At 48.3% G+C, this 16211-nt stretch overlaps 1 protein-coding gene across 11 annotated transcripts in view; it reads right to left on the reverse strand.

Annotated features, from left to right (window-relative positions):
* Positions 1 to 16211, reverse strand: part of CADM1 (cell adhesion molecule 1) — a 167693-nt gene that overhangs the window by 8565 nt on the left and 142917 nt on the right. For 2 of the 11 annotated variants that reach the window (XM_040615874.1, XM_040615870.1), the window contains 4 exons: positions 8433 to 8465; positions 2423 to 2476; positions 1340 to 1360; positions 362 to 442 (listed from right to left, as the gene is read on the reverse strand). The exons of 2 other annotated variants lie outside the window; for them this stretch is intronic. In XM_040615874.1, the coding sequence (XP_040471808.1) occupies positions 362 to 442; positions 1340 to 1360; positions 2423 to 2476; positions 8433 to 8465 (189 nt within the window). The remainder of the gene's footprint in view (positions 1 to 361; positions 443 to 1339; positions 1361 to 2422; positions 2477 to 8432; positions 8466 to 16211) is intronic. 7 more of the 11 variants (XM_040615878.1, XM_040615876.1, XM_040615880.1 and 4 more) reach the window with 5 other exon arrangements.

The raw sequence follows: 16211 nt of genomic DNA on the forward strand, positions 1-16211 counted from the left end.
CCCTCGAGCAAAGCAGAAAGACCGCTGCACACCAGGGGGGCTGCGGTACCTGCGTGCCGAATTAGGGCGAGCGTGTGATTGCAACCAGAGCACGCACCAGCCTGCACATCGTACGTATATATTCTACATGCATGCACATGGAAAGCAGTTTGCCCACGTGCTGCCAGGGCTGCATCAGTCCTGTCCGCCGGGCTGCGGTGAGACGGAGAAATGCTGCAGCCGAGGAAGAAACCCCGTGTGCCTGGGCGCAAGGCCGACGCCTTCCGCACCCTATGCTCCCTGCACAGTAGGAACGAGAGGAGGTTTGCGGACACACACAGCTTGACCAGGAAAAGCAAATACAGCTCTGGAAACTAGCTACCTGGACGGAAGGCAAGGGATGCATTACTTAATTGCACAGTTGGCAGAGCCTCCGTTGAAGCATTTAGCGGGACAGCGGTACCTGAAAGGAACAGCACACTGAGCAAACACCATGGCAGCACCGACGCATCCGGCACAGCGCGGCGCACCCGGGGCGAGCGGAGGTGCAGGCATGCACTCCTGCATCCCCACGCGCCCGCCCGTCGGTACCCAAGGCTCTGAGCGCCTGGTCCCACCAGGGCGCAGGGCAGTGTTCCCGATGGAGAGCTCAGCTCCGGCACTCACCTGGACCACCCGTCTGACAGCCCAGATTTGGCGACCCCAGTCTGCAAAAGGGATCTTATTTTGGTTTCCTGGGCATCTGGGCACGGGTTATGGGATGGAGGGCAGAGTTTTGTTTGCAGGAGAGGATAACCTGGGGCTCCTTCTCTAGTGACACCGGCACATCTGTCTTGGTACCATCACCTTTTGGGTGTCCATAAGCAACCGAGAGAGCAACGAGCAAAATTTTGGAACTCTTTGGGGGGCAGGGGGGGACTCAGTGGTCAGAGCGGGTGCTCCAAAATGGGTGTACGGTAGCGCACAAAGGGTGCTCGCTCACCTGCTCGCTGCAGGCAGCAGCCGTGCTCACACTGCTTTCTGTAAACTTTTGGGGAAATTTTGACTCACGTTTGAGATTCAGAAAAACGGAAACAGCGAGCTATGCTCTGAGGAAAAGGCGCCAGCCGTGCAGCTGCAGCCTTGCTGGGACGTGCTGCCCGTGGCTGGCACCGCGTGGGGATGCAGGCACTCAAGGGAAAGGCAGACACCCATTTTGAGGAATTCCTTTGCGGAATTGTTTCCCGTTCTTCTCTTTGGATCACCAAGTGCATTTTTCTTTAAAAAAATACAAATTAAAAAAAGTCATAAAGCTTTTCAGAGCAAAACAATGATCTCCCATCCACACAGTGGTATTTAACAGACACCTAGTGCTTCTTACCTATGAGATCTGGGCCCAGGCCTGCAATAATAATTATTAGTATCGCTCAGGTGTTAGAATACATACCGAATTAACAAATCATTTCTAACCTCTTGGCCAAAGCATACCTATAGTGGCTTACAGGAAGAGATGCTGCCGATTTGATCGGATAAAAGGAAAGCATTTCACAGGATGAGACGAGGACTCCGGGGCGTTCCTTTTTTTTTTTTTTTTTTTTGGCATTAGCTTTTGCCCTGTGCTCACACCCTTGCAGGAGCACAAACCTCCTGGGCAGAGCCCCCCCGACCAGGGCTGCCCTGCAGGAGGGCAGCGGGCAGGGGCAGCCCACAGATATGCTCTGGGAAGAAGGAGCAAAAAAATGGGATGAATTTCTACAGATGCTCTAGAAAAACTCTGGCAAAACACAAAAATCAGAGGCTTAGACTCTGTACTGCTGGGACGACTGACCTCTGTTTTGAATATACCGACTGCATCCACTGAAGATGCTTTTATTTCTTAATCTAGATTACTGCTAATTCGCAAGGACCAGCTATAAGGATGCATTTACATAACTTTCAGTCCAGCATGGATACAAAGAGGTTCAAACCAGTTACTTGGTTTTGCCTCTGCTGGTAAAGCCATCGCCTCCTTTTTATCCCCAGTCTAATGCTCATCTGACAAGAAATCAGCAAGCTGCCCAGGTTTAGTGCTGGCTGCCCGCTTTACAGGCGGCTTCGCACAGTACGGCACAGTTGAGCATTTTACAAACCAAGTTTCAACTCAACCGGTCTCCAAATCAGCATTTAGGAAATTCCACACGTGGGAGGGAACCTGCAATGGCAAGTCTCACCACCCTGCATGCCTCCCGCCCCGGTGTCAGGGGTGCCACACAGAAATGGGTGCCAAACGCCCCCACCCCCCTCCAAGAAAAGGGAAGGAAAATCCCAACAGAAAACAGTGCATACCCAAGCTGCGAGACCGTGTGTTGGAGGAATAGCTACACCACAGCAACTATACAATGCAACATGGCCAAGATGCAGAAATCAGAGTGGAACCAGTATCTAGCGTAGAAGAGCAGCGGTTTACCTACGTACTAGCCCTTACCTGAGAGATCCCCATAGTCCAGCTCCTCTGCCGAATTGGGCAACTGAGTAAAGCCTTACAAGTAAAAACAAACTCATTTTTCTCTGTGTTTCTTGAGCAACAAAAAAACAACACACTTAAGAACTGAGGATGAATTTCTTGGGGGGGAAAAAAATAATGTGTCAATCATTGCCACCTTCTGCTGGTTTGGGCAGAGTAACTCGTATGATAGAATTGAAATAATTTCCTTTATTATGGACAGAAACATTCCTCAGTCTACACTGTTGGCACATGAAACATGGCATCAGAATCACTCATTCATAACAGCATGCAAAGACCCCCAAACTCTGCCATTTAGTCACCACAGGGGGCAATTTCCCAATTTAGCGTGGCTCAATTTTGGTTCTGTATACATAGAGCAATGTAACAGTTTCTTCCAATTTTCCACAATCTGTTTTGGGGGAATGTTGACAAGCCCGGCAATTTATCGATTAGTGAGTATTGCGGACTGCATTTCAAAGCTGTAAGGCATCTGCGCGTGCAGACCGCAGGCTGTGTCTTCTGCAAAAAAATCTGACAAAAACTCATTTTAGTTTTCCCAAATTGGATGTGCTTACAGAAAAAGCATCTATCCTCAAAGCTGATAAAGCAGTAGGTGAGGCACACTCTTGTGACCACAGCTGGCAGCTAACGCTGTCCGTAAAGCTGTTATTTTCTGTTTTGTTTGAGTGTTTGAGAAAATGTTGGGGGGTCCACGGGAGGGCACGGCATCTAGTGGAGTGAACTTCTCAGCACAGGTTACAGGGCAAACCAGTGTCTGGAGGTCACAGAGATCTACTTAGAGGAGGAACAGTACAGCATGAACCATTGAAGGCTGGTACTTGCGATAACTTACTCTCGCTGCTGGCTTCTAAAGCAAATGCATTATCAAAGAAAAAGAAATAAATACGGTATTTCCCATGAAGAGACACCGCCAGCACTGGTCACTTGGAAACCTGGCTTCGTAAGCTTGCAGGCTGCTACACAGGCTAACTTTCTTTTAAACAGCAAAGACGTTAATGCAGTATAGTCGATGCGCAGGCTGTCCCCCATCGGATAGCAGCCAGCAACACAGAGATACATAGAGCTCATTAAAAATAAAACTCATTTTCAGTGACTGCATTTTAAATATGTCAGGTCACCTGGAAGCTATGGTAGGAATTACCTTCTACAGGGGGAAGTCGTTTAGATTAATAGCAGGAGTTTTATTTGTGTGCTGCTCCTGAATTTCGGGGAGCCCTCTATGATTTAGGGAGCCCTCTATTTACCATGATATGATATAAAAAGACGATTACAGTTGACTCACAGAAGCACTGGATGTGCAAACCTGGGCTCAGAAGAGGAGCCATTCAACTTTTCTCCAAAATTGCTTCTGTAGAGTCTTCCCTTTCACTTAAAAGGAACTACATGTTCTCAATAATGAAAAAGAGCAATGCTGCATTTTTTATGAGGCAAAATAGAAAATAAAATATTTTTCTAAAGAAAATTTAACAATTCAGTTTCTACCTGCACCTGGTATACTGAAAAATGCCACTGAACAGTATTAAAACCTGTTGTGAGGCATTTTAAATATGTGGTAAATTACTTCTTGATTTTTTTCTCATTAAAGTTTCATATCAGCTATTAAAGCCCCTTCTTTTCACTTCTGACCAGAACAAACTCAAAGTCTGCCGCAACCCCTGTTAAATAAATGAAAGCCAAGTTTTCACTCTGCTACCGTTTCCCTCCTGAATGATGCATCCCGGGAGGGTGCACCCGGCAAGCCGAGTAACATCTCCTGCAGCCTGACCCAGGTGTCCAAACAATGACATCAGCACACCGGTTATTTACAGATTTCTATCGACAGAGCAACACTTTGTGCCTAAGCGTCCTAAGCTACCTCCTGTTTTTGAGGAAGAGACAATTTCTCTTTTGTATCAAGCTGTAAATAAGCAATTAGGGATTCTGTTTCATGCTGCGCTCCGTGGCCCCGCACAGCGATCTTAACATGTGCAGAGAGCTTTGTGATGTTTTATTCAATTGCCCCAAGGACTGGATCTGTAAAATATATTGAGGAATGTGTTTACTATTAGTCACACTTTTAAGTAGGGCATTTTCAAAAGGAAGAAAGGTAGTTAGACAGGCAGAGCCGATTGATAATGCTAATGCAGAAAGTACCGAGGCTTTTTCCTTGCATGCTGTTGCATTCGGCAAGATGTGTGAACTGGCTGGTGCTCCGGCACGGCTGGGCTTTTGGCTTCAGACTAGTAAAACTCATTTTCGGAGACCAAGTGCTATAGGAAAAAGCAACAAGAGCTGAACACAGTAGTGTTAAATGCTCTTGTACAGAACCCTACTAAGGCCATGATTAAAAATTCATACTGGCCTTCGGGGATGAATTTCCAGCTTGTAAAATAATTTACCTGCTATATTATGGGCAAGGTATTTTCTCGTCACTCTTCGTTCACGATTGGGATGCTTTCGTTATTTTAACCTTCGCTCCAGACTTCCTGCTTTGCCAGCTTCGGAAGAGATTTTTTTTCCACCCTACCTTGTCATCAGGATGAGCAGAAATCCTGGCTGCGCTGAGGCAGCAGCGCCTTGTTTCTGCCTCGCCGGGGGAGCTGAAAAGCAGCTCTGAGCGTCCCCGTCACCGAGTGTATGCACGCACGTACAGGGCTGCACGCGGCGGGCGCGACATTGCGATGGGCACTGCCCGCCGCCTGGAAAAATCATTCGGGAGCTCTTTAAGCTCTTTGCTCGCAACGGGAAAAATCTGGGGAAAAAGCGGCCAAGTGCAGCCGTGTCTCTCGCTGCAGCCAAGGAGCATCATGTATAAGGTCATGGCTGCTTATACATGTCCTGCTAGCGCAGGGGGCAAAACGGGAGGCGAGCCCCTTGCCCGAGGGGCTCCCCCGAGGGCAGCAGCCCTGCGAAGGCTGAGCTCCCCGGCCTGCCATCGGCAAAGAAATTAAAAATTTGCCCGGTGATTTGGATAGGGGAAGAGGGGCAGGGGAGAAGAAAAGAAAGGGCATGGCAGAAAAAGTGCTGGCTTCCCAGAGCAAGCGGCGGCAGGCTCTCGGAGACGTGACTCTCCCGGCACCACCAAGGTCTGCCCATGGTTCAGCTGCAAAGCAGCAGGGAACTGGATCTCAGCCCCGCCAGCACCCTGGGCACCACGGAGGGCCAAATGAGAGGGGAGGAGGCCTTAAGCTCGGTAAACCCGGCTTAGTGCGGTGCAGCAGAAGCACAAGCCTTCCTGCCGGCCATGACCATGCTGTTATTGGAGCTCTGGCAATGAACAGTGCAGAGAAAGGAGAAAGTGCATCAGAAAATTTACAGTTAAGCTCTCATTTTTCAACAAAAGAGTTAACAATGTTCGTGCTTTAAGTCACTCATGCATTGCTGCCATCAACTCCATTCCGGAAGGGAACAGGAATGGCAGGGGCTTTGCTACCGCTTTTACATGCACACACAATACAGGACTCCTTCCCCCACCCAGTCCTCTAGGATACACTCCAAAAAATTAGATGACTCAAAATTCCTTTCCCCGATTGAAGTTATTGTGCTGGTTCCACACTAGCCTTACATTTTGTTTTCTTTGCTATCAATCTCTCTCTTTTTTTTTTTCTCTTTTTTTTCTCTTTTGTTTTATTTTTTCTCCCCCCAATTCATTTAAAAATTGTTTTTGGAGAAAATCCATTTGGCTGTAGTTCATGCCCATGCATTTCTAGTCATTCACAGACATGCTCACTCCCATTGGACATTGGTAAGAACAAATGGCCAACATACAGAAACACCTGGTATATACTTCATACACACTCCAGCAACACAAGCTTGGAAAGAAACCCCAGAGTCTTCACGGGAAAAGCAGCCGCGAGGGCAAGTGCAGGGGGGTTTGGCACAGGCCGGCTGGGTTTTAAGGCAGGAAAGTTTGTGGCAGCTCATTTGCCTGGGATTGCTTGTCATTTCGGCTGTCAGTCTCCTTGCAGCAGCAGTCCTCCCCCACGCGGGTGGAAATATTCAGAGATCGTCCCAGAGTTAAAACCACATTTTTAAACAGCTTTCCCCCATTAGAGTAAAAACGATGAAAGCCATGGAAAACTGCATTAAGCAAATGGGCAAGGGCTGCTCAGCTGCGTGTGTCCTTCTGCATCGGCCACCTTGTGCTGCAGCCCTGCCTTCGGCAATGATGCTAAGCCTTCTCCCTGCCGGAGATCGATGCAAGCTGCGTGTCTGAAAAGGCTCGCCCAGAATCTAGGAATGCCATCAGAAGTCACGCTAGCGCACAGCTCCCTGATCTTTCCCAAATGCAGGGCTCAACATCTGCACCTGTTTCTAGGGTTGCCTGAGGAAAACAGGACAAAGGTGTAACGTTTTCCGATACCGCAGGCCACTGTCCCGTCACTGAGTGCACCTGGCTTTCCCCAGAAAATTCCATTACCAAAGGCAGAGTGCCCTGGTCGATCCAGGGGAGTGCGGAAGGACCCTGCACTGGCCGCTCTCCCTACACTGCCAAGGCAGGACAGCCTGCAAGCGCACGGTATGAAGCGCCGGCTGCGACCAGAGAGCAGGAGGTGGATGGAGCCTGGCTGCCCCCCAGGCTGAGCCCCGGGTCCCTCCCGACTTTCCCGACTGCTCTCAGATCCTTCGAAGAAAGCGAAGTGCCAGGCTGGTACTGCAGAGGAGCAGCTGGACCCTCAGCACCTGAGCAGACCTGCAGGGGATTAAACTGCGATGCCATCTTCTGTCGGCTCTTCAAGGCTTTCCCCAGGGCTCAACAACCGGGTGATTAACATCTTGCCTTCATCTGACTTCCACAATCATTAGCGTAGTGCGGGATGAGATGTCACTTGGACTTTTACTTTGCTGTGACTTTCATCACGGTAGCTACAAGATTACCCATGCTGAGTCTTGACGTTAAACATTCATAGGCAGCTGGGCAATGTACGGAAAGCAGACACATGCCTGACTGCTTCCTGATTTCGGGTCGGGTGGGAAACTGCACCCAGGCAGGTAAGTTATTTGGGACAAGAACTGCACATCCCTCCACTTGATACGGCGCATCACCACTTAACCACCCCTTTACTTGGTCCTCCCTTTGCCACCGCCCAAGAAATGCCTCGTTGGGCATAGGCAGGAAAAAGAGGCGGTTCTGCCTTGCGAATGTCTGTCAGTAAAAGAAACAGTCGATTTATCAGAGTTAAAAGAAACCAAAATAGCAAACTCAAATATGGATTAGCCTTAATTAAAATCGTCAGAGGTTTTGGTTCTTTAGCTGAAAAGCAAGCTTGTGCCAAAAGCTGGTATGTTCAACTTCCAGTCTGAAATGACAATCTAGGCTCGCTTTGAAACTGTAGGAAGCTAAGGAAGCTGTCAAGCTGTTAGCTAGACTGCCTTGAGCAGACGAGAAGGGTTAGTTTGCTAGACTGCTATGCTGATAGGAAAGTGTTGCTATTTGTTTTCTGAACCTCCTTGTGCAGTGTAATAATGCAAGCTTCACTGCTGACCTCTGCGGCGAGCGCTCCTCTGCAGAGCATCCCCAGAATACCCAATGCTGCTCCACGCTGGCAGACCCCCTGGACCTTAGAAACTCAAAAGCAAAGAAGAACCCTCAAGATTTCAAGCAGCTCTTAAAAAATGAGATTTCTGTTCCCATTTTCAGAAGCTGGATTTCTTCTTCGTGCGTGAAGCAATTACTCCAGTAATCGAGGTGAGAGGAGAATCATTCGCTTCCTTGGCGCTGCTCGGACACGTACACCGTGTCCGCGGGGCTTGGGGGCTTGGTGCTTGCCTGGCACTGGAGCAGCTGGCTGCAAAGCTCACAACAGAAATGACAAGACCAGACAGACTTTCCAGCCTTAAAAATGATGTTATATTTATGAGATCAGTCCACCTGAAACATGGTTTTCCCTTGAAGACTACACATTTCCCTTTTTTGCTTCCCCTTCCCAGGCTTGTCTTGCCACTCAGCAGCGCTGAGAAATAAGATAAACAGGAATGTGATACCAACCGTGAACTGCAGGTTCTGTCGTCGCCGTTGTGTCTACACACGGGAACAGAGGATTGGAGGAAGGGAAGAAACAGGAGGAACAGCATGCAAAAAAAGGGAAAATGGAAAAAATGGAACAGATAATATATGAGCAAGCTTTCAAAGAACATTGCGTGACAAGCAATAATAAAATGAAAGGCAAAAAGCATTTGAAGTGAGTTGCACTGTTTAGAAGACATGCCTCCAGTTCAAAAGCTATGAGCCTGAGGAAAACAGTAAATTTTTCTCTTTTTCCAGGACCTTGCCAGAACATTACTGGTGGTTGCAAAGTCAGGGGAACGGGAGACAGGCGAGAACACCGACACCAACACTGTAGTTGGTAGGGACCAAAACAGAAGCTCAAGACCAGAACAAAGAGCTGACACCTGGAAAACAGTTTTTATGCATTCAAACATTGCCTTCACCAAAGCCCTAAGGGCCAGGGGACAAGCTGCTCCCACCTCTTCTTCTGCTCTGTCTGATGTCGGGAACCCCTGAGCACGTCAGTATGTGCCACAGCCTCAGAACCCAGGCCGTCCTGGAGGTGGCAAGTAAATGTTCAGAAGCAAAGAGGCTGCTGGAAATCTCCCACCCAGTTCCGAGGCACAGGTGGCCCCGTCCCTTGGCTATACCAAGCCACGTGCCTGTACGATGCGCAAGGTTTTCAGCACAACAAATGTTCCCCTAGAACTGGCAGATGGACGTTACCAGCACCACTGCTGCCACAGCTAACTGGTTAGCAGCTACTGGTAATTAAAGTATGCTGGGGTTTATTTTTTTGGTTGTTAGTCTGTTAGTATGACTTTACTCTGTACATATTGCACAGCCCTGGAAATTTCTTGGGGGTTGGTGCCCTGCCAACGCAGAGACCCTTCATCCCTTCACGGGTGTTTGCCACAGGCAGTTTTAAAGAGTGACCCAAATCTGCTGTTTTTTTCTAACTGTGTCCTGTGTTACTTCTCTACGCCAATAGATCTAAACTGTATTTATCCATGTTATCCAAACTACTGGCTTATTAAAGTTGTCAAAAGTCATCTACTGTTCACGTGGTTCTGTGTGCCACGTGCTGCCGGTTGCTTGGTTTAGCGGGCTGGCTCCCCCCAGCAGAGCCGGAACTCTGCAGACCCCTACCGGCACCCTCCAGCCGACAGCACCGTCCCAGTTTCACACAGCTCCACTCAGTTTGATGTAGGCAATGCTTCAATGACTCAAATGGTACGAGTAAGTGTAGAGAAGCACTCTACTGTGTTTAGTTCTGCAAAGCAGCCCCGAGCTTGAGTTTTGTAGCAACAATAGACAATTCACATTGGCATTTCCCCTAATTGACATGCTGTCTGGAGAACCCTAGGACGGGTAGTCCTCCTGCACGTTCAGAGGCAGCAGTGGGGGGTTAAAAAAAAAAAAAAAAAAAAAAAGACCCGTTCCTTTGCAATTTAGCAGAGGACAGCCCAGGTCTGAATTTCTGAAGCACCAGTGAAGACAAGAATCATACAAGGAATACACATTACTTACAGATACAAGGTCTACATGCTTTAATTATGAAAGCAAAACAAATAAACCCTGCACAATTTAACAAACTGCACCAAGATTTGCATAACAGATTATCAAGCTGTCATTAGCCTGTTCCCACTGCCAACATTGACTGTTCTCGTCTTGGCAATCAAATCTAACACACGCTTAAAGACGCTAGCTCTTGTTCTCCGGCTGGGAGCTCTGGTGGAGGCTGCAAGGGAAGCCCTCCAAAGCAGAAAGGGAGAACAAGAGTGGGGCTTCTCTTTGTGTTTGGGTAGCAACCCCCAAGCGATGCCCCGTTTTAACCAAGCAAACGGTGAAGGGGAAAATGGTGGTGAAGGTGGGAGGGAGGTAAGGTTGTCATTTGCAAAGGGTTGTAAAGCTGGGTATTAATTCCTGAGATGGCATCTATAAATAGTCTCAATTTACTGTCTTCCTGAAATAAAAAAAGTTACGTCAGCTTTTACACTAAATAGAGAATCTGCTGAAAGCAAACTTGTATTCACGTGCTGGAAGAGATATTAGTCAAGAAACAGTGCAAACTGGACAGTGCATCTCGCTTCCCCATCTGGGGACAGAGACCAACAGGTTACAAAAAATAAAGATCTCAAGCGGTTGTAAGTGCGAACAAATATCCAAGTCAAACAACATGTTGGCTGCAGCTGGAATGACAAAGTTATGATTAGCAAATGGGTTGGATGGTTGCAATAGAAACACAGACCAGTTGAAGTTTAGAGCGAGTTTTCTGGAAGTCCTTTTCAATCCCAGAGTCTTCTTTGAGAAGATGCATTGCATACACACGGTGTGCCGAAGAGGAATTAATCTCATGTTAAAGCAAAGCGCAGAATGCCCCCCCCGACACAGGCACATGACTACAGTGGTTGCACGGCAAAGGAGAGAAAAATTGTCACTGTTGCTTTGGTATGAAATTAATGAATACGGGTAAAACTGTGTGCACACCAAACTCCACCACTGTTCTGCCTTACGCAGGAAGGAACAGCCCCAGCCCTGCAACGCTGCTGCTAAGACAACCTATAATTTTAAAACGGATTGGCGAACTTTAAACGTGGTTTCCCGAATTGCAGGTACGTTCCATTGGCTTCTACTTCACCCTCAAGAATAGCCTCATTTATAAACCGGACCAGGCACACAGAACCCCAGAGATGAGGCTTCTGCCCCGTGTCCTAGAAGAAAAATCATCTTTCCTCACCAAACACGGACCAACAAGCAAGTCCTCAATATGTCTCTGCCTTAACTTAAGGTTGAACGAAGCCAGTGAATGGCTTTGCCATCACCAAAAAGCACCATTCTGGTCCTGAGCCATACGTGTGAGGAGCAGCCACACAACTGCATGAAGCTGATGCTTATCATTTAAAATGGTAAGCTGGTGCTGAAAAAAGGGCTGTGTTATGAGATATGGCAAAGCAGAGAGGATGCTGAAAGCAGATAAACAGAGAGGCTCAATGTGGTTCTTTCCATCTCAAGTTAAAGGCTTCCTTCTCTTCCTGATTTTAATCAGGAAGACAACAAAACGTGCTGTATGGGGAAAAGTAAAACAATGCAACGGCCTTTCAAAATCTACGTGTGCATGAATTCCCCAGAGGGCAGGTTTCTAATTAAAGAAGGTACCTGAGAAAGGAACCACTGGCCTCTACAAAGCTGCATGTTTCACTTTATCGTGGTTTCTTTTTAGCACTGGTGCTATGAACAGACTTCAGCCTGGCCGGCTCTGGAACGAAGACACCAGCGCACATCGCCCTGCGACACAGACGGTGTAACCTGCCAGCTAAGACAACTCAGATGACGCCCAAGTTTTAGGCACTCGCTACTTCATTAGGTAGCTACACAAGCGTGCATAACACATACACACACATTTATAAAATTACTGCATGAAAGCATCTGGGCAACATTTAGTTGAGTTACGAGCTCTGCTGCTAAGCCTCCTCATTTTCTCAAATGGATTCTCTCCAACCTCAAACTGTTTGCGGAGTGTGACAGACTGGGCCCTTCAAACTCGTCCATAATAAGTCCACAGCCTCAAACAGAACGAGCACGATGGAGGAATATTAAAACCCCCACAGCAAAATTAAACTCACCAACCTGAATGCTGGAGCTGCAATGCTGCAGCCTTACAGAAGCATACGATAGACTGGAGCTTCAAAACACACAGCTATTGTAAGGGGAATTACAATAGCACATCAACACCCTTATTTTTTTTAAATTTAAAGACATATTAACCAGTAGAGATATCCATTCCATCTACTGCTTTTCACATTGCTCTCCGAACTGAAAACAAAAGCCAATCTGTTACATCCGAGCTCTTATTCTTAGTACTTTTCAGACTACTCCACACTGACTGACCAGGGCAAGCAGGAATTCCTTGCCGGCGCTGCCTTCACAGTGGCCTGAGGGGCCGGTGTGCAGTATTACCAACAGGATCTCCACTCTCTTTCAGGTCCTTATGGCTACTCCAAAGCCCTACAAAAATCCCCGCCGTTCCCAATGAACAAACCCCTGTTGGACACAAGCAGAGATGTTCCATTTCAACATCACGAGAGAGTAGTTTGAGGGGCAAAGGGGCTTGAACCCCCCGAGTGACAACGCACAGCAACCCTCTCCCTTGCTAGAAGCTCCTCGGGAGGATGGATGACAACGCACTTTGCATTACGATACTCTGTGACGATGCTCTGTAAAGTGGTTCCAGCTTGCTGCTGAAGGCTTTTGTGCATGGGCATGTTGCAATGCACCCCAGAGACAGTTTGATTTGCGGACCAGATGTTTCACAAAAATAATCACAATCCGTATGGAAGTTGTGTGTGACAAGAACAAAAATATCCCCAAATTAGCGCTGCGGCTCTGGCTATGCCTTTGCATGTTTTTCCATAAAGATCCGCGAGGACTGTGGTTTTGTTTCAATACCAACCTTCGGAACGACAGAGCGGCCCACGGTTTCAGGCAGGAGCCGCAACAACCTGCTGGGCAGGCAGGGCCGCTCGCTCCCACCGCCCTGCCAAAACTGGGAAGACCTCAGGTTCAGAAGGCATCCCGCCACGCGGCCGGGCACTGTGCAAGCCCCGACCTCTTTTGTGCTCTGCCCCAGCCAGCTTACATTGCTGGAGAGGGGACAGGTCCCCCCCGCCCAGCTCCCCTAAAGGCATGCCTTCTCTGCCCCGCAAAACGATGGCTTCTGCACCGCTGATGCCATGTCACCACTGGTGAGACTGGACATGACAGCAGCCTGCCTGCTGCTGACTGGACACGGTACTAAAAGACTGAATTTGATTTCATTTTATTTTCTGTAACAGGCCTGTCAGCTACTCTCTCTTCTTTTATTCCCTTTAATGCGGTCACATCCTGGATGAAAATGTCAGAAGAGTGCAGTATCATCTTTAAAATTAACTTGACATTTTACCGGGGACATGCAGAAGCTTCAGCAAAAAGCAAAAGTTAAATAATAAATAAGTTGGGGGAACAACTCCTGGGGCTGAGTCCCTGCGGTGGCACCGAGCACCTGGACACGTGGCAAGCTGGCAGCAAACCAGGAGTGCCCAGCGGCTCCGGCTCCCTGCCCGCTCCCTGCCTGCTGCACGGGCATCTCCAAAGGAAGGGGCGCTTGGAAAAGTGGGAGAGACCGCCAGGACCACCGCCATCTGCCTTTGATTCGACTGGGGAAGAAAGGCATTTCCTATTTACGACTAAATTCCACGTGACCGTCAGTAGCAGCAAGCACAAGCAACCATACCTGCTTAGATGCAAAGCCCGCGATTCTGCTGGTACATACGTGCTTCAGTAATCCCCACGCTGCCTCTTCACCTCCCACAAACCTACTGTAAGGTAATTTGAGCAAAGAATGACTGTTATTGCACTTTTCCCCGCCCACCACCTTTTCGGATTACTGTTGGAATAAACGCCACGCAACTGTAGCTTTTCACACAACCAGCTGTAATCAGAAAAAGGAAAAAAAAAACCTTCTGCTGAGGATAAAAATCATCATTTTCCTCGTTTGGAGGAAGTTTTCTGGCACATGAATTTGGAAACCTGCTACATTCTTTCTTCTTGGAGACTTGATTTCCATGTATTATTTCTTAGGAGGCTGAGATGACACAAAAATGCGTCTTTTAAGAGAGTGCCCTTGCCAAGCAGACAGAGCCTCAGTGGTGACACGACCCCGGTCCAGGGCTGATGCTCAGACTCAGCATCAATTAACAGCTCCTGCTTTGGAGCTCGCTGACTTCTGAGCACTGTCAAGTCAACCAGAGCTCGCTCACCCCTGGTTATGAAACCTCCAGCCTCAAGAGGGGACACGGGAGTGCTTCCACAGCACAGGCTCGGTGCTCACGGCTGAGTCCACCGGGCAGGCTTGAGCACTGCGGGTAATTCCGAAGCTAAACCCACCACCCACGAAGTTTCAGCCCCCTGAACACACACACGCACCTGCTGCTGTCTACTCGAAGGGGTCAGCGGGGTTGGAGAGGCCGTTGTGGGACCTGTCAGCCTGCCATCAGTGCTGCCGCAGGACGGACCACGGGGGCTCTGCAGAATCGGTAGCAGCCGCTGCAAGGGTGGAGATGCTAGGAACGTGCATGCATGCGGCACCCCCAGGCCTCCACCGAGCCACTGCCAAGACACCTGCCTGATCCATCTGCAGAGGAAGCGCGATAAACGCCAATCTGCAGGTACAAATCACGCTGCAGATCCCGGGGTGCGGAGGTGTTATGTGAAGGCAGCAAGAGGATGCTTGAAAAGGCAGGCTAAATCGCTCCGCTCGCACCATGCCTGAAGATGAGGGCTTTGCTATTATGAAGAACCTTTATCTCCCAGGAAACAACAGCTGTCGAAAACCAGCATTTCAAGGAACGACTCTAGGGGTAATTCAAATTATGCAGTTTGCTCCGCTGTATCATATTGTACATCTTAATGAACAAAGCCACAAGGACAATTTGAACTGATAAAAAAGGGCTTGCCAGCGATAACAGCTGAAACACCAAAGGACGGTCAGAATATCAATGCAGTTGGAGGATATATGAAAAAGATCAAACTGTCACGCAGGAAATCTTTTCAAGCACCTACACTGAAGCGACAGCGGAAAAGCTTTAAAGGTCGCGCTGTTTTGGAAACTTTACCGCTGCTCAGCTTTTCCTTCTCCTGGAAAAAAGCAGCAGGTTAGCTTTTCCTGCCCCAAACCTCCCTGCCATAAAACTGCTCTATGGGCTCAGTGTGCCTTTGTAGATCAAGCCTACAGCAGCAGCGATGCAGGATTAGGACCTGTCAAGCAAGAGGGGCCGATAAAGGGACCCTCTGCTCTGGGCATGGAGCCGGGTGGGCGCGAGAGGGCCAGGAGCACGTGGGGGAGCCCACTGCACTCTGCAGGCACAGGGACCAACAGCCACGGGCCACTGTACCCCCGCACGTGGCTCTGGCGTCCTCTCCTGCTTGTGGCCCCTGGCTCCTAGGTGCTGAGCAGCGCCCATCACGCTCACAGCCGAACTCCTCAGGACACGGATGAGTTTCCATGTCATATCGGAACACGTTTAGAGTAGAAATACCGCGTGTAAGCAAGTAAAAAAGACGCCTGTCATCAGAACCTGTGCAAAAGGAGTAACTCGCCACGCAGGCAAGTGGCAAGTACAGCCCTTCAAGATTCCTCTGTTGGATAGTTTTAGTAGGAGTAAACGAATCCAGAACAAGCTCTGTCCAATAACTCAAAAGCACTACTTCCAAGAATGTCATTTTCTCAGGGCAGCCACCAGAGGTGACAGCACACCTACAACCCAAGGTTTGGACACAGAAACTGTTTCAGTGCAGGTCTCTTTCTTTTTTTATTTTTAAATTTTTAAAATGTTTTAAATTTTATATTGTTTATTTTTTAATTTTCAATATTTTTAAAATTATTTTCAAATTAAAGCAAGACAGCTGCTTTTGGGAACTACTCTATGGTTTCAGGGGACACAAAGCAGGTCAGTATAATACAAGACACGGGGGAAAAGGCAAAATAAACCAGATTCCAAGACCCCTCATCCTAAAGAAGGGTTTTCAAGCCGGCTGGCTGGCAGACGACTCGCGCCCAGCTGCCAGCAGAGACAAGAAACACCCCGTCTGCTACCAAAGCGCTTATGTCGCCCTAGAAGAGTATTTCAGCATTTTGGTGATGATGGGAATTAAGGTATCAATTGTCTCTTGAGGCTTTAAAAAGTGTTTCAACATGACTATGCTATGTAATTCCAGAGATTATGTTAATTTGACCTAATT

This window comes from Falco naumanni, chromosome 16, assembly GCF_017639655.2.
Source record: "Falco naumanni isolate bFalNau1 chromosome 16, bFalNau1.pat, whole genome shotgun sequence".
Taxonomy (NCBI): domain Eukaryota; kingdom Metazoa; phylum Chordata; class Aves; order Falconiformes; family Falconidae; genus Falco; species Falco naumanni.